Source organism: Zonotrichia leucophrys, chromosome 1 (genome assembly GCF_028769735.1).
Source record: "Zonotrichia leucophrys gambelii isolate GWCS_2022_RI chromosome 1, RI_Zleu_2.0, whole genome shotgun sequence".
NCBI lineage: Eukaryota > Metazoa > Chordata > Aves > Passeriformes > Passerellidae > Zonotrichia > Zonotrichia leucophrys.
In genome coordinates, this window is record NC_088169.1 from 86,093,240 (window position 1) to 86,116,217 (window position 22,978).

The window sequence follows — 22,978 nt, forward strand, 5'->3', positions numbered from 1 at the left end:
AGGAATCAGGCAAGCAGAGCAGCAAAGGCCGGGCTGCATGGGGAAGCAGCACGGGCTTTACACATTTCAGAAAATCATAGAATGTTTTGGGTTGGAAGGGACATTTTAATATCGTTTAATTTCAACATTCCTGCCATGGGCAGGGAACCTCTCCATTAGACCAAGTTGATCCAAGCCCCATTCAACCTGGCTTTGAACACTTCTAAGATTAAGGCAGCCAACCTGGGCAACCTCTTCCAGAGCCTCACCACCCTCACAGCAGAGGATTTCTTTCTCGTGTGTGATCTATATCGACACTCTTTCATTTAAAAACCATCTTCCCCTATCTTTGCACTAAAGGTTTCTCTGTCTTTCTTACAAGCCCTCTTTAAGTTTGGAAGGCTGCAGTAAGGAAAAAGCCCTCTTCTCACCAGGCTGAGCAGCCCCAGCTGCCTCAGCCCATCTCCATAGCAAAGGTGCTCCAGCTCTGTGACCACCTTTGTGGCCTCCTTTGTACTCAGTCCAACAGGTCCGTGTGTTTCCAGTGCTGCTGTCCCCAGAGCTGGATACTCCAGGTGGGGTCTCACAGGAGCAGGGGAAAAATCCCCTCCCTCACCCTGCTGGCCCCACTGCTGTGGATGCAGCCCAGGATATAACTGGCTTTCTGGGTTGCAAGAGCACATTGCTGGGTCATGGCCAATTTTAAGCCCACCCCTAATGCCAAGTCATTCCCTGCAGGGCCAGAGACCCTGATGGCTGCTCCTCACCATCCACCCACACCACCTGGAAGGACAGAGGGGCATAAGCCTCAAAAAGAAACAGGAGAAAAGGTTTATTCATCATCAAGGCTTGAAGAGCATACCCAAGTCCTGAGCCTCTTATCAGGAAAAGTGAATGTGAAAAACGCTAATCACTTGTTTTTTAAAATTTTAAAAGTTTTATAGTAATAAAATGGTTATAAAAATAATAATACAATTAGAGTAATAAAAATTTGGACAATTTGAATTAGGACAATATTACACAATAGATACAAAGAGTTACAGATGTCCAGGTACCATTTTCTGGGCAGCACGAGCCTGAAAAAGGACACCTGTTAACAAAGGATTAACCCTTAAAAACAATAGCCTGTTGCATATTCATACATCTCATACATGATGCATAAATTCCATTCAAACACAGGATTCTGTCTGGTCAGTGTCAAGTTCTTCCTCTGAATCCTAACAGCACCTTCAAGGCAGGAAGAAGTTAGTTTCTTCTGATAAGGGAGCAATAAATTATTTTTCTCTGCAAGATTTAGGTGTCCTGTGGCTGCTATCTCGCTGCAAGCCCTTTCTTTAAAAAAAGGTATCCTACATAGCACAGTTTCTATTTTAACTTTTTTTATAACTTAAAACTGTATTAGACACATTACTTAAGAGAATCAATACAGCATTACTTTCTAACACAACACATATAATATTCATTTCAATATTTGAGAAAAGCCAATCATAAAATAGGTATTTTTCACAGTGAGGAAGGTCGAGGGGTATGAGAGAGTCACTGCTCCCTGGGAGAAGCCCAGAAGGACGGGAGAGTGGCTGAAGCCCCCCGAGAAGCACCGCACGCCACCTCCAGATCGCGCTGCCGCTGAGGTTGTCCCAACGATCAGTAGGATACCGTATCCCCGCCACGGGGATCCCTTGTGTCCCAACACGGGATCCCTCTCGTGGCCACGGAGCATCCTTACTCCCACTCGCGGAGATGCCATTCCCACGTGTCCCGCTAGGAGCCGCCATCCCGTAGAAAGAACTACATTTCCCAGAGCCGCTTACGGCCGGGAGGCGGAAATGGTGGGCGGAGTCGCGCATTCTGTTCCGATTGGCTGACCCGGGGCAGTCTGGGCGGCCATTGGCTGGCGAGCGGTCACGTGGGGCGGTGGGAGGCAGGCGGGCTCACGTGGGCCCGTGCGGGAACCGGGAGCGGGCGCCGGGCTCGGGCTGGGCTCTGGGGAGCGGCCCTGCCGGGCCTCGCCATGCTGTGCGCCCGGGGCGGGTGGCGGGCCCTGCGCCGCTGCGCCTCCCTGCCGCGGGCCGTGCGGCTGCGGGTGCGCGAGGCGCTGGGGGCGCGGGAGCCGGTCGAGGCGGTCAGAGTGCAGGTGTGTGTGCCCCCCGGGGCCGGTCAGAGTGCGGGTGTGTGTGCCCAGGGCGCCCGGCCCAGCCCGGAGCCCGAGCGAAGGGGAGGGCCTGGAGGGGCACGGCCCACGCCCGTGCTTCAGCGAGGGAAGCGGGAGCCCTGCAGAGCGTTTTGAGCTCCCGGATCTGCTGTGCCGCCGTGCCGAGCCGCTCCGTGTGTGCGTTCTCCCGCCCTGCTGTCGCAGCCCGCGGAGCCTTGGGGGCACTCGGCATGTGCGGGGCAGCGTTGTCACCGTGTTGGGTTGTGCTGAACGTGCTCTCCGCCGCGTTGGATTTATCTGTTCCGGAGAGCGAGCCATTGCCTGTGTGCTGTTGGTTTTAAAACTTTTTCACAGGTCTTGTGCCACGTACCTCCAGGTTTAGAGCAGTGTCAGTAGAACCGTCGGTAACACTTCCCCTGACGTTTGTATTTTGCTCCTCTTGTGAGCCAAGATAGCCTGGAATTAATGGGCATTTTAGCTATGGGGCGCTTCTCCTTGGCATGGGATTGTTCCCCTTTTTTGTGCTGTTTGCAAGTGGCAGAGCGGTGGTTGCACACACAGAGTCCCTGCTTCCATGCAGGGCTATGCACTTGTCAGTATTTCTGGACAAATATGAAAAGGACTGGGGTACTTGGTAACAGTTTTAAATGAAACTGAAAGAGGGTACATTTAGATTTATAAGAAGGAAATTTCTCACTGTAGAGGGGTAAAGCACTGGCACAGGTTGCCTAGAGAAGATGTAGCTGCCCCATCCCTGGAGGCGTCCAAGGCCAGGATGGGGGTTGGAGCAACATGGTCTAGTGAACAGTGTTCCTGCCCATGGCAGTGGGGTTAGAACTGGATAACCTTTAAGGTCCCTTCCAATTTAAACCTTTCTGTGATTGTACTAACCCAAAAACCAGTTTGTAGCACACTGGTATTCCTGCTCACACATAGGTTAAGCCTAATAGGGTACGAAGAAGCTCATCCAGTGTTGGTTCGTTTTGGATGTAGTTTGATGAATAATGCAGGCTAGAATAAACTGATGCTAAAGTTTGCAATACTGTCATTCCTTCACCTTCCCTGTCCTCCAGACCATTGCTGCTTTGCTCTTCCCCTTTGCTACCAAAATGTGGGAGTTTTGTATTAAAATGGGCTAGGAATCTGGTCTGGCTTAAATCCAGCCTTATAATTGCCAGGTTGTTGGAATCTGCAGTCTAATTGGTAGAGTCAGGGTTGTCACTTTTATTGTACATTGATTCTGGTAGGTGTGAAGTGGTCATAACATTGCTGCTGCAGCCTCTGCTGCTCCAATACAAGCCTGTGGGTATGCTTTTACTTCCTTTTGCAGGATGCAAGACTCCTCTTATTTAATAGATTCCAGAACAGCTTGATGAGGTGGCAAAAAAAGCTCTTGAGAATGTTTCTTTGCTCATTTTTGGTGTGTTTTGTTAAGGAGTGTTTGTGGGGAGGAAAAATACCTGCCATTATACATTAAACATGCATAACATACGTGGTGTGTTCCTGGAATACAGAGGATAAGCACAAAAGCTTCAGGCATGTTACTGTAGGAAATATCTTTTACTTTCACTATACAAATAAGAGGATGCCCAGATGATGGTGTTTCTTGCATTAGTTCTTCCTTTGGGTGGTTTACCCTGTCTGACTCACTAGATTCATGTCTTTAAAATCTTCAATGGTTCTTACATAGAGTATGGAAAGCATGTTCTACAAGCCTGTGTAATGCTTTGCCTGTGCTAGTAGTAGTTCTTAAAACTATAACACACTTTACTTCTGGTGCTGTTTAATCTTGGTTTGTTCTGTCTGGGTGACAGAAGTAGATGGATTTGCATTCGTTTGCCTGGTAAAAACTCCCTAAAGCACTTGCCCAGTTTGAAGTCATTGGGACTATTTGGTCCCTTCCAGTTAAGAAAAAGATGAAACTGGCTGGAAAAGAGGCAGTTTGGTTGTTTAATCAGCACTGGGTTTAGTTCTCTATAATATTGTTAGAATTTGATCTGCAAGGCCCCCAGCAGATAATTTTGCTTTGAAGGCCAGCTTTGTCTCAGCTCTGCTAAGCTGAGAAGCAACTATGGGAGTTACATTTTGCATGCTATTACTATTGCTTGCTGCCTTGGTACTGACTTAATATTTCCCATAAAAAAGTAATTAAAATTTATATGTCTTTAAAAACTCAAATTAAGACATTTAGCCTGCACTGTACATGGTCAGTTTTCCTGTTTTGCTGTTACAAAGAATTGGGGTATCATTAGTTTTATTCTTTTCATGAAACTCAACAAAGTATTTTTAAATTTTTTTCTTAATAGCTTTTTTTTTTTTTCTCCATGGGCTCAATGAAGCAGTCTTGGTTTTTGAGATGAAAGGAAAAACATCCGAGGCAATAATTTTTATTTTTGTTTTGCATGAATACTTAGTTTTTCATGTGAATCTATTGGCTGCAACATGCAACATTGTTTTAGCAGTCCAGCATTTTAGGGCACATAAACCAGTAGTGAACAGATTGGAAGATTTGAAACATTAGAACCTTACTACAAGGGTGCAACAACAAAACTGATACTGGAAACCATCAGAACAGTCTTGAGTGTATTGTAATGAAGAATAGTGCATTACTGGTCTCTCCTGTTTTAGTAAGAAGAGTTTGGAAGGGACATCACCTATAGGAATATGTACTTTGCCAAAACACTTTACATCTTCAAAGCACTTTGTTGCTTTCTATATTCTCAGCTCCCCAAAGGTGCAGGTACATCTTTTTAATCCTTGCTGTTCTCAGGAAGAGACTCTGCCTCAGAAGGATGTCTCTGCCTAAGGATTCGTTTCTCTCTGCTTTGAAGTCAAAAGAAAAACTGACGTTAACTTTTTTCTTTTGGTTTTTTATTGTCATTAATTTTTTTGCCTCTAAAGAAGCAGTTACTTTGATTTCAGTAAGAAGATGAAGTAGGCTTGAAGTGGTGTGTCCAGCTCAGCTGGAAGAAGAGCATGAGCACACAGCGTTCGTGCCAAAAAATAACAGATCTCTTTTTCTTTTACCTCTAGGGCTGGGTTCGCTCTGTCCGATCCCAGAAGGAAGTTTTGTTCCTGCACATAAATGATGGGAGTTCTTTGGAAAGCCTCCAGGTGGTTGCTGATCCCAGCCTGGAAAAGAGGTAGGTCCATTTGAAATAACTGGAGAAATACATGTGCTGAGCAGTGCTTGGAGGGGTCTGCTTAGGCCTCCTTCCCTGTGCCAGGGACTGGCCAGCCACGTTTGTCTCCACCAAGAGCCTCTTCTGATAAAAACCTGTCACTGTTTTCCTTGCTTATCCAACATTCCTGCCTTGTTCTAAATTCTTCTATAGCTTTGTGAGTCTCTTCCCATTCCCACCTCTGCATTTAATAATTTTTCATTTTGTCAGTTAAGCTCTATGGCTACAGCATCTCTTGTGATCCTCAGTAATCCAGCTAAATTAACAGGAATCTCTCTTCTGAATGTAGTTGTATCAGCACCTAGTTAAGCTGTTGTTTTTTCTTTGTTTCTTAGAGACCTGACTTTTGGAAGTGCAGTGGAAGTGCAAGGGAAGCTTGTCAAAAGTCCTCATAAGATGCAAAACATGGAGCTGCAAGCTGAAACCATTCATGTGGTGGGACCTTGTGATATTTGGGTATGTCACTGTAGCAGAAGGGGTAGGACTGTTAGAAATCAATTCTTGAAGGGCCAAGTATCCAACAAAACATGCTTGAAACTGTATTTTCTTTAAGTCTGAGTGATCCTGCAGACTTTGATTTGTCAGCAATGCTTGTAGGGTGCATCAAAAGAGAAACATTGGATCACCATGAAAGCTCTTTCCTGTGACAGAGCCATTTCTTCATGGAAAATGTGCACAAGCTGACAGTTAGGAGTATGCCTTTGTCCCACCCTGAAGCACTTACCTGTGTAGGTGGCTTACCATGAATTGGAGAAACAGTGGAGCTGGCAAGACACTCCAGGTTGTACAGCTGTAAGAGCCATATCTGCCACAGGCACGTTCAGAACCAGCTTGCTGTTGCAGCAGTGAGGTGAACAGCTGGGTTTCAGAGGGGCTCAACATCCAAAAGGTGGAGTCTTTTAGAATGCTGATACTTCCTCTCATGTTCATGGATCTTGCTCTGCTGTATGCATTGTAAAATACACAAAATAAACAGAGGATAGGCAAAAGCATCTAGTTCTTCTGTGCTCTGTAATGGTGATTTGAGTTTTAGTAGGGAGAGATGGCATTCTGTGAATAGCAATAAAACTGCATGGACTCCCAAGTTCTCATCCTCTTACTTTGATTTCCTTGTTGTTTCCAGTCATTTCCCCTGAAAATGAGGGAGAGGCACCCGCTGGAGTACGTCCGACAGTTCCCTCACCTGCGCTGCAGGAACAACACGCTGGGCGCCCTGCTGCGAATCCGCAGTGAGGCCACTGCCAGCATCCACTCCTTCTTCCAGGTAATCCCCTCTGTACCCAGCCTCTTGAGTAGAACACTCCACCCAGGCTGGCTCTATGGGAGCAGGTTAGCAGGGAAGGAGCATGACAGTGGTTTTCTTTCCAGGCCAGAGCCTGGCTGCACCTTGGCCAGACTGTTGCTTAGGCAGTTGGTTATGTTGGTTAGTGCATCTGTGGCCTGTCAGTGTCTTTCCACCCATTTCCTGTTATTTATCCCTTTCACAGAGTTGCAGTATAATTGCCTGCAAGTGTGTGGTCTGTGGAACACAACATAATGTGATTGTGTTTAACCCATCCTCTGCAGTGACCTTATGGTCCTTGGACAGAAACCTCCGCCCACATGGAAAAACCTGTGATGCAGGAACACAGACCAACTGACTCAGAGCTTCATGTTATTCTCAGTTCTTGCCTCTTACTGCAATACAAGTCTGTGTGGATGCTGTTGGCTGACATGAGACTCCTGGTCTGGTGCATTTGAAACTCATGGGTGGGAGCCACTTGTGTTTTCTCAATGTGTCACCCTTAAGCTGTGAGCACAGCACAGACTTTTTGCAGGCAGAGGAGCAGTGAATTGGCTCTGATGCCAGATGTCACATAGATTCTAGTCACATGTGTGACTAGAAAAAGAAAGGTAGTAAGTCCTTTAGCACACCTGAGCCTTCTTTAAAGCTGTTCCTGGAAATAAGCATGTTTTAGTTTAGATAAGCTGGCTTTAGATAGAATAGAATCACATTCAGATAATTCTGATGACAAAATTCATCTGTAATAATTAGTGTGGCCTAAGAAACCGGTTAGAAATGTTCAGATGAATTTCTGGTTCCAGGTTTGCTGGTCTTTGTTGCCTGCAATGGCAAAGAAGGTTTGCTTGTTCTGAGAACTGCCTGTGTGGATTTGCATGGTGTTTGAATGAGTTTTGTGGGTTTTGTTGGGGTGGGGTGGGGGTCCCGTGTCAGGTAAAGCTGCTGGTTTCAGGATTGTGCCTGCTCCCAAGACAGAAGCCAGCTCTGTTGGGAATCAGTCTGTGCGGGTGTCGAGCCACTAGATGGCATTGCCTACAACGCTTTGTGCTTCCAAACCTGGACACCGCCGGCAGCCGAGGTACAAAACAGCCTTATTCAGGCTTTGCTTCTCCAAACCCCCTCCTGCTGAGGCTCTGACATACCTTCCTGTTTACAGTGCTCAAGAGCAGAACTTTGTTTTGTAATAGACTCTATCATCAATTTAGCAGCAGCAGCTACACTAAAGTTATTTTTAAAGGAATAAGGCAAGATTTGGTCCCAGACCTGATATTTATAAATGCTTGTGTGAGAACTCTCCTAGTACCAGGAATGTCTGTGGTTTTATTCTGTCTCTAATGGAAGGAAGTCTTAAAATTGCCACTTGCATCATCCCAAGAATATGGCAATTTCCAACTTGACAATGTCAGAACATACCGTAGCTACAAAGTATAATTTGACCATTTTCACTGGGCAAAGCTGTAAGGAGCTTAATGGTGGAAGAAAATAAGTGGAGCTGTTTGAATACACAAAATTATCAAGACTCTCTGTAACTTTAAAAACCTCTCTGTTTTAGCCTGTTCATTTCCAGGAATGAATGACTAGTGCCAAGTGCCTTTGGTTTGGATGTTGAAAGCTAAAAATGCCCTTTTTAAATCTTCTGAGAATTGTGGTCCATGTGGGATAGGAACATTGTTCCTAGGCACAGTAAGATAGTTGCATTGTGAATGGCAAATTCCATTCTGTACATTAAGTTCCAGGTTTGTGAGAGCCAGTAATGCAACTCGAATTATTTTAGAAGCTTTTATAATGGGAATTATCCAAGAGGTTTTATGGGGATTCTCTTATTTCAGATCTGTGCAGTTTGCATTACTTTCCAAAGCATGTAAGGGATCTTCTATGTGAAGTGTGCTTCTTTACAGCAACTGCTACCACTGTATAAGGAATTTAGGCATTTTTAAACATCTCATGTGGAGCTGGGAGGCCATGTCACCAGCAGGGCCCTGAATATGCAGAGAACTGTGTGAGAGGCCTGCATTTTGTACTGGTAGACTGAAACTTCCTTCTCCAGGCAAAGCAAGTAGCTCTGGATCCAAGACTTCCTTCTATGCAGTAACTGGATCCCAGTGAGGAGCCAAGGTCCTTGCACCTGTAACCAGGGTAGCCTAGAGCTGGCTGCAGGGACTTTGCTCCCTCTTGGTTGTGTTACTGTACTCCCACAAAATGCATTGCATGTCCATATGAGGTTTTTGTTCCAAATTAATTTTAGAGTGGGCAGTAAATACTACTTCTGTCTTCCTAGTCCCTTAACAAGCTGGTGATAAGGACCAGGACCTCTCATATGACTGGCTGAATTATATTATTCTGGTAAAAGCTGTGCAGCTAAGATGTATCTATCCGCTGAATATTGGGTTGCAGCTGTTTTAAAAGCCATGGCTGCACTGCAGAGAAATCCAGAGAACAGGGCCTCTCTTCATTCAGCCTTACTGGTTTCAGAGGCCTCAGCTGGATTTATGAGCTATTACATGAATGTGTAATACTGCAGGTACCTAGAACACGACCAAGCCAGGGTATACCCTGTCTCTTAAAATCAGTTTGACTTCAGTATCTTAGAAGATGCAAAGTAGGACTGACACTTTATGGGTGGTTGGGTGTCTCTAAGGTCTCTTTCATCCAGTACATGATTTTTGTCATCCAACACATTTGATCACTTCTCTTAAGGCAGCACACAAAGCGTGTCCTTGCCTACCACTGTCTTCCAAAAAGCTGAAAGAAACAACGTGTTGAGGTCTTAGGTGTGAATTTGATTGAAACTGCCCAAAACTATAAAAATGCTGGAGGAAGTGAAAAGAAGAGAATGGTATGGAAATAGGCCATTGCAAAAAAAACTCATAGTAATGACATAAATCTCTTTTGGTTTTGAAACCTGGAGGAAAACACGCAGATAGTAAACAATGATGTGTAAATCATGGTAGCATTTAGTTTGTCTTCTGTTCCAGAAGCTGCCGAAAAGACTCCATGTGCTGTCCTGGCTGGGGGCTGATGGCCTAGTTATGTGTGCTGGTTGATGTCATCCTTCAGGGTGACAGCTGTTAACTTTGCTGTTCTGTCTGTTCCAGGATAATGGATATGTGCATATTCATACCCCCATAATTACATCCAATGACTGTGAAGGTGCTGGGGAACTCTTTCAAATTGAGGTAAGTTGGGTTTCATAAAGTTTGTTTGGTTTGGTTTTTTTGTTTTTCTCAAAGCAGTTCTTGAGTTATTAAAGGCTAGAGGAAATATTTATCTTCATAAACCCTTTTATGTACTTCTGTGATTTTTTTTTAATAAAGAAATCCTTTGTTTCAACTAATAATTTAGACAGTTAAACAGATACATTATCTTTTATTTTATTGCTATTTTGTGCATTAATCAGCACCTTTTGTACTGATGAGGTTGTTCTATTCCTGGTGCTGTGGAAAAATTTACAAAGAATAACAGAGGGAGGTGGAACATCTTAGTAAACAGAATGATGTGATCATAAGAGCCCAAGAGATGGGATGGGCCATTCAGGACAGACTACTACACTCAAGTATTTCTTAGCTTTGAAACAAAGAATATAATTAATCATGAGATAATTCTTTAAAAAAAAGTCAGCAGTATCTGAAACTCCTTTTCACCAGCATGTACATACAGGTTTCTTCCTACAAGCTGCTCCTGTTGTATGTTGGAATTCTCCCCCAATATTGTCAAGTTTCTCCATAAACACCAAATTACTGCCACAATCTGTTGTTATAAGAGTACTTCACATCATGGGTCAGAACCTCCTGTGAAACTGAAACACAGCCATAACCACTAAGATCTCCCCCACAGATTTCTCATGATTCCTGACCCCACAGTCATTAATCATACAGAATCCCACTGCCTGTTATACTTCTGTATCTGAAATTCAGTCTTCTGTCTCAAACAATGGCATCCATTGCCTCGTATACGTATTGTCTCCAGCTTTGCTGGTGATTCATCTGTAAATAAAAAAATTTGTTGAGGTAGCAGTTACTTGTGAGATCGTGTCTTCCACTCTGCACAGCCTTGTGACAAAAAAAGCTTCTGTCTGCTTGTTCTCCAGGATCTCAAGGTCTAACCTGTGCTACCAGTGATTCCCTTCCAGACCAGTACATGTGGCTCAGCTTTTTGCTTGCTGGGACAATAGGGTTGATTAGCTAAACTAAATTGTTCCTGTTTAATTGAGATGCCTTAATGCTACCCAAGGTTCACTCCAGGCTGTTGCATGCAAATTAAGACGTGAAAACAAGTGACACTTAATGATGGAAACATTATGCAGTTTGCAGCTGTACAATGTTTTGCGTCTTCAGGACAAATTGTATCCACTTGAAAGCTGTTGAGGATGCAGGACTGCAGCGTAGGTGGCTGGTAGTGACAGCAGCCCTGATGCAAATGCTGATTGAGGTGCTAAACTGTGAGCCTGAAACTTGTATAAACTGGATCTTATCTAAATGCATGGTTCAAGGTGGATATTTTACTCCTCTCCAGTGGGATTGCTGAGGTGCAAATAGTACCTGTCTTGGAGAAATGTAACTACAGCTGTGCTTGAAAGGTGTGCACTAAATGCCAAGTCAGGCCCCATTAAATGGCCTGTGCCATAAAGGAAGGAATTCACAAACCCACTTGCTGCTGGGAGGAGGGGAATTCTCCCTGATTTCCTGTTTTTTTTCTTTGATTACAGCTTCACTGTCTGGCTTAATTTAGGACTAGTTTTGTTTCTGCAAAGCCCTATTCACAACTGGTCCTGGCTAGCAGAATTCTAAGGCTGCCTGCTATTGTGCTGGGGTCACGTCACTCCACTGGAGCACTGATACTATTTTTTGACAGTGAAAACATGGAGAAGATTGAGCCTGCCTTGTATGTGATGTGATGTATGTGATGCTGTCAGACACAAAATAGGAGTCACAGAAGGCTGTCAGACATAATATTAAGGGTATGGTGTTTGCAGCAAAGCCCAGAATCTTCACGTGCTTTTAACCAAACCAACTATCGAGACATTCTTGTCTGCTGTATTCAGTCACTTTTTAAACTAGCCTTTAATTCACTGTTTGAACAGGACAAGGGAGAATATAAATTCATGTTCCACTTGTATTTGAGGAGGAGCTAAGATTTCTGGTGATGGGAGTTGATGAAAACAACCTTCAAATTAGATTCTTCAGTTTCAAAAAATATTTAAATCCTGTTCTTTAAGTTTTAAGACCCGTCTTCTAGCTGCAGCCAGAATTGGTGTCCTATTACTCCTGAATTTGTAGTAGTTGCAGTACATCTGCTGTTAACAGGTTGGAGTTATTCTGCCTTTTGGGTTTGTTTCTTTTTTTTTTTAGCTTCCTTGGGCAGTGTGTAGAACTAATAGTCTCACCAGTTTTGCTGATCTGCTGCAGGTGAAGTAAGTTGAAGACTTTAGTTGCATAGCCTTTAGGACCCAAGTAGAGGCTGCTTTTGTACCCACTATGTACTATTGCCTTTAAATAGCTGTTTTCTCTTACTAGCACAATTTTAATCCTCTGACTAACATCTGATGGCTGCTCAGGCTTGTGCATTCTTTTGAAAGGATGGAAAGTGAAGAGAGTATGAATATGTTTTTACATGTGAGTTGAAGAAATGGGGAAAAATGTATCTGAAGTTAGAATGAAAAGGCTTTTTGAAATGTGGTCTTTGATTCCCAAAACTCTTAATCCTGTAGGATTTGTTTGTTTATATGTTCAGCTTCCTCATTATCTTTGTTTGGTTTTGGATTTACTGATGAGTCTGTACATAGCTTTGGGTCTCATTTTAGGACTTGGGATGGGGGAGAATCCATATTCCCTCTCTGCTGGGCAAATCAACTAAATGTTTTTAAAATGAAGTACTGTAATAGTGAAAAGAGTGCAGTAAGCAGAGGACATTTTAAAGAATAAATAAATCACAAGATGCTAACAACTCCAGAGGAAACTTTTCCACCTGAAAAGTGTAGGTTTGAGGAGAAACTGACAGAAGTGTGAAGACTACTAGACAGAACCTAACCCACATCAGCAACACCATTTTGTGGCTTTCTGCACTGTTGACAGTGTCTTCCTGTAGTGGGAGCATGTAGGGGAGAAAGTATCTTGTTTGTGCTTCTTTCTATAAAGTAAATATATTGAAAATACTAGAAGAAGTTTGACTGTTGAAAGCAGTGTTTTAGTATCATCCAGAGGAGGATGAGGTAATGAGAAATAGGGAGAATGTAGATCAGCAGGGGCAGATGGCCCTTTTTCTATTTTAATCTGAAAATAATTCCCCTATACCAGCAGTTTTAGCACTACACCTCAGCACAGATTCTTTCCTTGGTTTTTTGGTTAATTTTCTTTTTTGTTTCTTCTGAAGTCTAGAATTCTTAGCAGCTTTTTATGTTGCAAGAAACTTTACCCAGTCCCCTTCTGTGGCTGCGTCCTAAGAAATTTGCCATACTTTTGTCCTTGTGACCCAGCTGCATGTCTGTTCCCTGCTATTTTCAGTAGCCTCCCACTCTGTCTGCAGTGTTGAAGACTCCCTGTTTTCTGAGTCTCTTGCTCTCTTTTCCACTTTGCTGCCTGGAAAATTTTCTTTGTATGGCTGCTTTCATCTGATGTGGAGAAGGTGGAGGCTTCTCAGTGCTCTGTAAGAGCCTGTCTGGCCCAGGACACTCCAGCTGGTTCAGTGTGGGTCTCCACAGCCACTTTCCCTGCTGCCCAGCTGCAGCCTTTTAAGGGAACTCAGTATGCAGTGAGTTTCAAAGTATAACAGCTGCATCATGCATTCACAGCTCCTTAAAGAAGATCTCACATGTAGTTTTTATTAGCTGTGGCCATATTCCTTCCTGGGACCACTCTCTATGTGTAAGGAGTTTTACCCTGTCAGAGGTAAAATGTGCTCTGTGTGAGCCTTGTCTCTTCCCATGCACACCTCATGGCACCTGGCTGAACCCAGGGTCTGGGTCAGGCTCTTTCATTGCTTGAAAGGACATTTAACTGTAAACTTGAAGAACTGTCCAGGTACAGTTCTTCTCTAAAATGCATCTGGAGATTGTTGAGTTTTTGAGGGTTTTTTGCCCCTCGCTCACACAAACCAATGTCAAAGTTTTTAGGTTCCTGATGGTGCAGGTTTGTGGCTGTGCCAGCTGTGGCACCAGCAATATGTACCTGCTCCTGAAGATGCAGAAACTTACTCCTACCATCCCTTTGGTACTACTGAAAAGTATCCTTGTCAGCACCAAAGAAAGCTGGGATCTGCTGGGGAGGATCACAGTTAAACACAACAGTATTAGCGTCTGTAAGGTGTTTAACCTTTTAAAGATGTGTGATGGTCTGGGAGGCAGCCAGTGCCTGAGAGACTGGTACTTCAGAGAAGTGCTCAGCAGGGATCAGGGTAAGCTGGACCTGAGCTGAGGGACAGCTGGCTTTTTCATGTTCTAGCTCTCCCAGTTTCTCCTCATTTCTACCTGATTCATATCTGCCTGTTCAGTCCATATTTATGAGATGTTATGCATTCCAGTACATATTTATGAGATGTGTGTCTCAGCAGAACCAGCTGCTGTTGCTCAGTGCAAGTCCAGCTGGTCAGAATTAGGACTGGAATTGCAAGGAGGACTACTTAGAAGTTAGGAATTTTGCAGAGGTTGTCTGAAAAGGAAAATCCAATAATGTTTATGATGGGGTGTCACAGAGGGCAAATCTGGATTAAAGATGTGTTTCTGGGAAGCTGCAGCAACATGGTTGTGTGGGCCTGGGCTAGAGCTACAGCAATGATTTCTGTGAGCTTTTCAAGTCCTCTCTGATCCCTTCATGCTTTTGGCTTGCATAGAGTGTAAGACAGAATCAAACAGTTTGTACTCTCCTGAAGCTAATTGCCTCAAGGAGAAGTTAATACAAGACTGACATCAAAGGGAATAATTTTAAATTAAATCATTAGACATTTGAGGAGATGGAGAACAAAACAGGTACTAAATCCAGTTGTTCTTGTATTTAGAATGAGAATAAAAAGCCTTTGAAGTTGACGTCAAATACTAGCATGTTTATAGCACATTTGCTCTGAGACTCCAAGATGTTTCATACAGATTCTCTCTCCCTTTTCCCCCATTGTAATTTGGGTAGTTTTTGACTCTGGGATGGAAAGAGCTTGAAAGGACACCCATAATTCACCTCCTAATATTTTATCAAGTCCTTGTTTTGGGTTTGGGAATTGGGAGAAGTGTCCATCTAATTGAAGCAACAGCACCACAGTGTTATTACTTCATTTTGCTGGTCATGGACATGAAAATCAGTCTCACCCAGTGTTAGCAGTGAAGGGATAGTGTCCCCTACCATTTGTTTATCTTGTACCAGTAGCAGTGGTTTCATATAATAAAGAAGCCATCTTGATCTAAAAGGCTGAGCATGAATCTGGGGCACAGGCCCTTGGGAACATTGGCCTGTGCTCAAATGTATAAAGTGGAGGAATCACCTCCAGTGGATTAGCTGATACTTGTACCTCTGAAATGTGCAGCTGCTGATTTTGGAATCTCCCCTTGCTGAAGGGGTCCATTCTGAACAAAAAGGGAGGCATTTAATTTTTCCTGCACAGAAAAGTTTTCTGCATGAGCTGTGTTGTACCATTGTATTGAGTATTGTGCCTTAGGATGAGAGAGAGCAGGTGGGCAGCTGTGGAGAGGGGAGGTGATCAGATGGTGATGGGGCAGTAACATTTAATCTAAATATTGCTGTGTTTATGCTTCACCTTCTGTCAGAAGCCATTCAGGAGCTGCTCACAATGCAGACAAACACCTTGGGATCTCTCAGTGACCTCTCAAACAGGCTGCAGGTTTTCAGGAGATCAGTTGAGTTGTAGATTGTCTCACTTTGTCTAGTCACTTACTGTGTTTCTCTTTTCTTTTTGTCTCTCTGAGATCACATCTAATTTGAAGAATGAAAACTTACACAAAGTCATTATAAATAAACCAGGCCCCAGCTCCTGGAGACAGTTATATCCTGTTTGTGGATTTGGGGGGAAGCATTGAGATTTTGTGGCTGACTTCTTGTTCTTTTCTTGCTTCTAGTTTGTCTCTTTGTCATTGTTTAGAAGTTGCATCCTACAGGATTAGGTGGGATTTTTCACTGGTGAAACAAGGAATGTCTGAACTAAGCTTGCAGGAAAAGAGAAACCAGAAACCATGGCTCTTCTCTTTAGTGTTCTGGCCATGGTTCTGGGGCTGCAGTATGTGAATGTTTGATGTTTATTAATATCCTTATTGTTTTTGAGCAAATGTTCTGGGTTTATTTGATGAAAACAGTAGGGACCTGCTTCTGCATCCTCAAAGTTTGGTGTTTGGTTTTTTTAGAACCACAAGACCTCTGAAACAAAGGAAGCAGTCCTGGGGTTAGAGCCACAAATTGTCATATTTTCATTGATCTCTGTGGAACAAGGCAAGCTTGCTCTTTTCTTCAGTGTGATGCTGTGAAGAGATAAAACTGCCTTGTGATCTGAGGTTTTTGGAAGTCACTGTTTTATCTTTGTGATGAGCAGCAGAGCTTTTTGAGAACAAAAGCAACACCTTCAAGCTCATAAGAGAAAAATGGCAAGTTGTAGGCTATCAAAGGCTGGAGAACAAGGCTCCCTGTGACAAAGCAAGTTGGGGAGTGGGGTGGCTGGAGGCAGTGGCATACTTAGCTGAACTAGCAACACTTAGCATGACTCCTAGGAGCTACACCTTGGGTATTTCAAACTTATTTCAGAAGAAAGTCTTTGTTTGGAAGTGAATGTAGATCAGCCAGACCTCAGATTAGCTTTGAGGTTTCGTTCTGTTTTTCTCCTGAACCTTTGGCTCCTCTAAAGTTTAGGGATGACATTGAAATATACAAGATGATGATACACAATATAATTTATCCTCATGTTTCTTTAAAAGTCACTGAGTTGTGACCTCTAGAGATCATCTAATCCATCTCACTGCGCTCAAACAGGGTCAGCTGGAGCAAGCTGTCCAGTACTCCGTTGCTGAGTTTTTTATATCTCCCCAGATGGAGGCTTTACAGCCTCTCTGGACAACCTGTTCTAGTGCTTGACACCCACAGTAAATATTAAAGGTTATTCTTGTTTTCAGATGAATTTTTGTGTGTCTTTTTTAAAATCTGTGCCTATTGTCTCTTTGGACTTTTTTTTTCTTTTGAGGTTTTTCATAATGGAACACTGAACTTGTTAAATTTTCTATTACTTGTAGATTTTTATGCCTAAAATATCTGATTACCTGAAAAAAACATGCAAAAGCTGAAATGAAACATAGTTTATTTTTCACTGCCTATATAATATTTAAGCTGTGATGTCTCCAAATTAATATTGTTTCAGTTGAGATATTTTTGAAGACTGAATAACAGATCTTAAGAGGATAATGCACTGCATTTTTTTTATTTCTGTTTGTCTTTTTCCAGTGGAAACAAATTCATTTCCCTGTGAAAAGAAAATAACACTGTGTTTCAATTTTTTGCTGAAAGACAGTGGGGCTGACACAGAAAACACTCCTCCATTTTTCTCATCAGGCTTGAAATTGAATTTTGAAGGCAATGCTGTATGAAGCTTCAAACTACAAATGATAGAGATTCTTCTCTTCCTCCTCTCTGTTCATCTTGGTAGGAAAGTGAAAATTGATGCTTTGAAAAGAGGGAAAATAAGCTGCGTGCTGTGCTTTTTATTTAAACACCAATGGTCTGACTTGTTCCTCATTGTTACAGACATCAAGAGAAGAAGAGGATTCAGTGGAAAAGAGCCATTTCTTCAATGTGCCTGCCTTCCTGACAGTTTCTGGCCAGCTCCATTTGGAAGTAATGGCAGGGTGAGCAAAATTAGAAGTTTTCGTCTTTGTGGGATATTCCCAGCTGGTAATTTTGGTATCCATCAGGTATCTGCTGTGGTTCTCTGCCAGAAATGCCAGCAGTGGCTGGATGATAGGTGCTGAGAGGCCAGTCTAGAGAGAGAGCTGGAGCACCTCTTGTGTGGACACAGGCTGAGAGAGCTGGGATTGTTCAGCTTGGAGAAGAGAAGGCTCCAGGGAGACTTTAGAGCCCCTTCCAGTACTGAAGGGGCTACAAGAGAACTGAGGAGAGGCTTTGGACAAGGGCATGGAGTTACAGGGCAAGGGGGGATGGCTTCAGATTGAAAGAGGAAAGGTTTGAATTAGATACTAGGAAGGAATTATTTACTTGAGGGTGGTCGGGCACTGGCACACGTTTACCAGAGAAACTTGAACACACCCAGGGATGCATGCCCCATCCCTGGATGTGTTCAGGGCCAGGTTGAGTGGGGCTCTGAGCAGCCTGGGGTAGTGGAACATGTCCCTGCCCATGGCCAGGGAGTTAGAACAAAATTATCTTTGGGGTCACTTCTAAAACCATTTAATAATTTTGTGCTCTGGAGGGACTCACAGCATCTAGAGAGTTAATGCTGTGTGATGTATCTGTGCTGTGCTTTTGCATCCAGAAGAACTTCATTTATTTTTGAAGACTGAAGGGATTCAATACCACTTGAGCTGCAGGCCTCAAAAACTCAGTGTACTTAAAAAAAGTAAAAATAAAAGGAGCAGGTTCCCAGAACAGCTATGCTCCATTATGAATAAACACATCTAAATTTAGATGGCCCTAGATTTATTCAAAATGTCTGAAAGAACAACACACTACTGTAAAATAGGAACATGAAGCTGTAATGTACTGCATGCTGAAGAGCTTTGATTTTTTTATTTCTCCATCCTTAGAGAGTAAGGTGCATCTGAGTGATATCAATGGAAAAAGTATTTACCAGACAAGTAATATGCTGAGTTTAGCTTTATCTTAGAGCAGGCTGTGTACTATTTAAGGGATACAGCCTGATGTAATAGAGAGATTGTATTTCAGGTTGATCATTAGAATCCACGTTGCTTCTTTGAAATTACTTACTTGAATTACATCTTTCTGTAAAGGTCACGATGCATGACAGTCAATTAAGTCTAACACATACAAACCCATGCCATCTCATTTTCCAGGGACCAAAATCTCTCCCCCTTCAATTAAACAAACCTCTTCCTCATTAACTTGCCCCAGCTAATATCTGAGATGACACAGCTAATATCTACTGCCAAGTGAACCTGTGCTTTGGCCACAGCAGGCAGGGCACCACATGAGAATCACCTTGTCTATCAAGAATGTCTGGCTTGAGTGTTTCGGCATATTGCAGACATTGAGCTGGTCTGAGAAGAGACCATGTCACTCAGGAAGAACAAACCAGGCAGAAAAGAGATTTCTGAAAAAATTTATATGTTTTGATTTGTATGCAAAAATTGCCCTTTGAACAATTTCATTGCAGCTATTTATCAGCAGCCAATAAACTGTGCTACAGTGATTACATAAAAAACTCCAGCACTGATTCTCGACATTGCATATTGAGGCATGGACAGCAAACACTATTAGAAATACAGGTCAGAACTCCTGGATGAAAAGGCCAATCTTTGAAGTTCACATTATCCGAAGCTAGAATTTTATCCCTCCCATTTTCAGAAGGTTTCCACTCCACAGTAACTGATCACTTTAAAAGTGTTTTTAAAGTCACCATAAGTTCATTATGAGCCCCCCTTGGTACATGGCAAACAACTGCAGTGCTACCTGCCTGAGATCTGGTCTCTTACAGGCTCTATCAGCAGTCCAGCTGGCCAGCAGTAATTTGGCTGAAGTACCATGTCTGAGGAGAACACACATTGCAACTGCTCAGAAAAATGTGCAGATAAGGGTTGTTGTGCTGATTTCATGCCAGCTGCTCAATGTACTAATTTAGTTAATTTATTGGGAAAATTCAGTGTAGATGAAGACCAAACCTATTATAAAAGAGAACATTCTCTTTGACAGACTTGAGACTTTCACTCATAGTCTTAGAGTAGTAAAAAAGTGAGTTTTCCACCTCCAAAATGGAAATATTCTGGTCTTCCCAATAAACAAATCAGGTAAAACAGTAAAGACTTATCTGTTTTGGATTTGTTTCCATGAAATTTACCCTTCGTTTTAGCCAGACTAAATTCTTCACATCTATAAAATTATCTAGTCATGAAAAATTACTTTAGCTTAGATATAATGGTAAGTGTTGCAGTCTTAAGGCTCTCCAGAACGTTTTGTTCCTGAGAATTTGTGGGAGGAGACTGAGATAGGATTGCTGAGGAGAACCTTCCCCATCCAGTCTTGACCAATATTCTCTTGTGACTTGTAGGACTTGGGAGAGGGACAGATCCTGCATAAGTCCATTGGAAAGTAGAGGTGGAGCAGGATAGGTGTGAGAGGCAGGTAGGAATTTGTCCTTGGAGAGGTGTACGTAGAAGGGGAGCAGAAGGTCATGTAGGCAGTCATGTAATTTTGGGGTTAGCTTTTAGCTTTACAGAGCTCATGAGCAACCTCCAAGCTGTGGCTGGAAAAGGCTGGAAAGGGAGGTATGGAGGAGACTTACCAGATGAGTCTGGAATCACATCTTCTGTGTCCTTGCAGAGAGTTTATCTGCAGACCTGAATCCCCACGCTTGTGTGTTGTCCAGGGCTGTGTTTCATGGCAGGATTGCTTGGGATGCTGTTCCTGATCACAGGAGAGAGCAGTGAGCCATTTATAGTTGATGAGTTTTTTCTTTGAGGAAAAGTGGGAAGAGAGATGTTCCTGTTTATTGACCGTCTGCTGTGCTGTGTGCTTGTTACTGAAGGCAAGGTCAGAGGAGTTCATCTTGTCTTTCCGTATGACACACACGGCCTACTTGGCACAACTTCTCATTTCATTGTGCCTCATCTTAGCAGTGACAGCATCTCGGTTGTCTGCTCAGCATGTCTGAATCATTGTCAGCTGCTGCAAATCCATGGGCTTTTTAAGGTCTCCAGAAAAGTCTTTATTCAGTAATAGAGCTCTCCCCTTCAGTCTCCTATGAGTCAGTAGCCAGTGTGTGTGGTACAAGTGCAGGGCTGTCTGTGTCCTCATATCTGGTTTGAAATGTCACTGGTTTGCTGTGAAGTCCATGTGGTATTCCTTGCCTCCCAGTCCTCTGGTGAGGACAAAGGCCCCCTTGGGGGCCTGAACTGGGCTAGAGGGTCTGAAGACTGCTGAAGATGATTCAAAACCATACTGGAGACAGCCAAAGTCATTTGTTGTCAAGAAGTACAGCTCACTGGCTGCAGTAATTATTTTTTTTATTCTCCTTTCCCACAGGCTGCACATGCTCCTCTCTTTTCAGCCCTTCTTGTTAATAGTTTAACATCAATGTTTTTCTCTTGTGCCACACTTCATCCCAGGCCCTGTCTCTTCTGCCTTTTGCATCATAAGCTTAAATAAAATTGCTTTTCTTAAAACTTCTGGGAGCTATCCCCTCCCTAATTGGCAGCATACATTATCTCATCATTCCTTGCCCTCCTTAGCCCTGTTTCTTTTCTCTCTTATCAGGCCCTCACTAGGTTTCTCCTCTCTTGTTCATCTCACATTGTGTTGAAGTTCCCTGCAGATAAAAGGCTGAGGGGCAGCCTTATAGCAGCCTGTTAGGACCTGAAAGGAGATTCTCCAAAGACAGACCCACCCTTTGCAGTGGTGAATGACAGGAGGACAAGAAGCAGTGGGGATAAGTTAAGAAAAGTGAAGTTCTCAGTGGACATAGGGGGGAAAATAATGGAGAAATCAGTCAAGCATTGAATAAGATTGATGAGATGCTGTGTGCTCTTCACCAGAAACGCAGCTAGGTGGAGCCTTGAGCTGGTCTGGCCTTCTTGCTGACCCTGCTTTGAAGAGAAGACTGAACCATTGACCTCCTGAGGTCCCTTCCAGCCCAAGTAATTTTCTTATTCTAAGTTTTTTTCTTGCCTTTGTTCTCATTGTCCTCTCCACCTATTTCAGGCACAATACCATCTTAGTGAATTATCTCTCTAGCTCAACATCCATATCTCTCAGTTCAACATCCCCAGACTTATTTTTTCCTGCTAACTTAAAATCTCAGCCTTTCATTCAGACTTCTGCCTGCTAACGTCTACTTATCAAGCTTTGTTTAGATGCAGCGTAATTAATCCCTCTCTCCTCAAGCACATCCCCTCAATTGCTAAACCGTCATCTATTCTACTGCTCTTCTGCCTAATCCAGATGTTCTCTGCAGTCCTACAACTGGTTTTGCAGGTTGCAGAGAGGATCTAAAAAGCATTTCAGTCATCCAGACTATTTTGGCTGTGTCTGCCTGAGTTTGTAGAGAGCTGAACTCAGTGAATTTCCTGTTGTTTGCAGAAGGTACTAAAGTCACACTGATTTCACTTTTAAAATGCCAGTACTTCAGTGTTTTTCAAAGCATGGAGGATGGAGAATGAGAGAAAGCTGTCATTTTGATGTTCAAGAAAACACTGCAGAGCTCAAAAGAGATGTGTTTGAGGCTGTCTTCCATAAAAGAGACTTCATTCTCAGCAGTCTGGCAACACACGCTCTTAAAATTTGATTCCAGAATGACTTGCTAATGATGACACAGATTACATTGTCTTTAAACAAATATTTGCTCTACACTGTACAATTTTAAATTCCTCTGAATGCAGCTGCAGGAATGATGTCCAGTTGTATAACATTCCTGTTGCTAAGAAGTAACAAAAATAAGTGTAATTATTTATCTTGGATGTCTGAAAAAAAATTTCTGACATTTCTTGCACAACATTTGTTTGAGTCTGAGTCATAATGCAGACTCTTATAATTAGAGCACTAAGTTCCATTAATTAGGCTGACACTTAATTGGATCTATAAAAAGCAACCGTGACATGTCTGGTTTTAATCAATTACTGCATACTTCAGTCTGGTTCATGACTGCTGCAGTGATTGTTAATGACTTTGTATTACTGGGAGGCCAAATAGATGAACTCTGTAGGTACAACAGTGAGTCTAGAGTTGCTTGGCTAGTTGGAGCTTTACAGCCACATGGATATCCTGTTGGTCCTTTTTTCCTCTCCACATTTTGGGGAGGGTAAGCAGGTAATCAGCTTGCAAGCATGAATGAGTGTGTGCTGAGGTTAGCTGCAGTTCAGACATGTTCTGGGATCCTCACATGCAGGGCGGAATGCAATCTCTGCAGTCTTGGACTATGTGCTCTTTGTGTTATGTTCTTGGCGTAAAAATCAAGTCCAAGAAGCAAGAGAAGAGACAGTTTCATGTTCATCTGGTGAAACATGTCCTCAGCTGAAATTCTTGGTCCTCATTTTACAAGTAAGCTAAGTTGAACCAGTATGTTTCTGTCTTGAATCCAGTGCATAGTCCCTTTTCCTTCTCTGAATACCTGATCATCCCTGTTCCAGTCAGTGGTAGGTGCTGTAGGATCTGTGGCAGGAGAACCCAGCATCCACATGTGTGGGGGGCCTTGCAGCCCCACTGCATCCGTGTGCCTGGACAA

General features: G+C 43.1%; 1 protein-coding gene across 1 annotated transcript in view; it reads left to right on the forward strand.

The window, feature by feature from the left end:
* Window positions 1-1,937: 1,937 nt before the first annotated feature.
* The window catches only part of NARS2 (asparaginyl-tRNA synthetase 2, mitochondrial), a 48,634-nt gene continuing 27,593 nt past the window's right edge, over window positions 1,938-22,978 (forward strand). Inside the window, exons 1-6 of the mRNA XM_064702007.1 lie at window positions 1,938-2,113; window positions 5,165-5,274; window positions 5,649-5,769; window positions 6,437-6,577; window positions 9,691-9,771; window positions 17,317-17,417. Coding sequence (XP_064558077.1) covers window positions 1,991-2,113; window positions 5,165-5,274; window positions 5,649-5,769; window positions 6,437-6,577; window positions 9,691-9,771; window positions 17,317-17,417 — 677 coding nt within the window. The 5' untranslated portion in view covers window positions 1,938-1,990. The remainder of the gene's footprint in view (window positions 2,114-5,164; window positions 5,275-5,648; window positions 5,770-6,436; window positions 6,578-9,690; window positions 9,772-17,316; window positions 17,418-22,978) is intronic.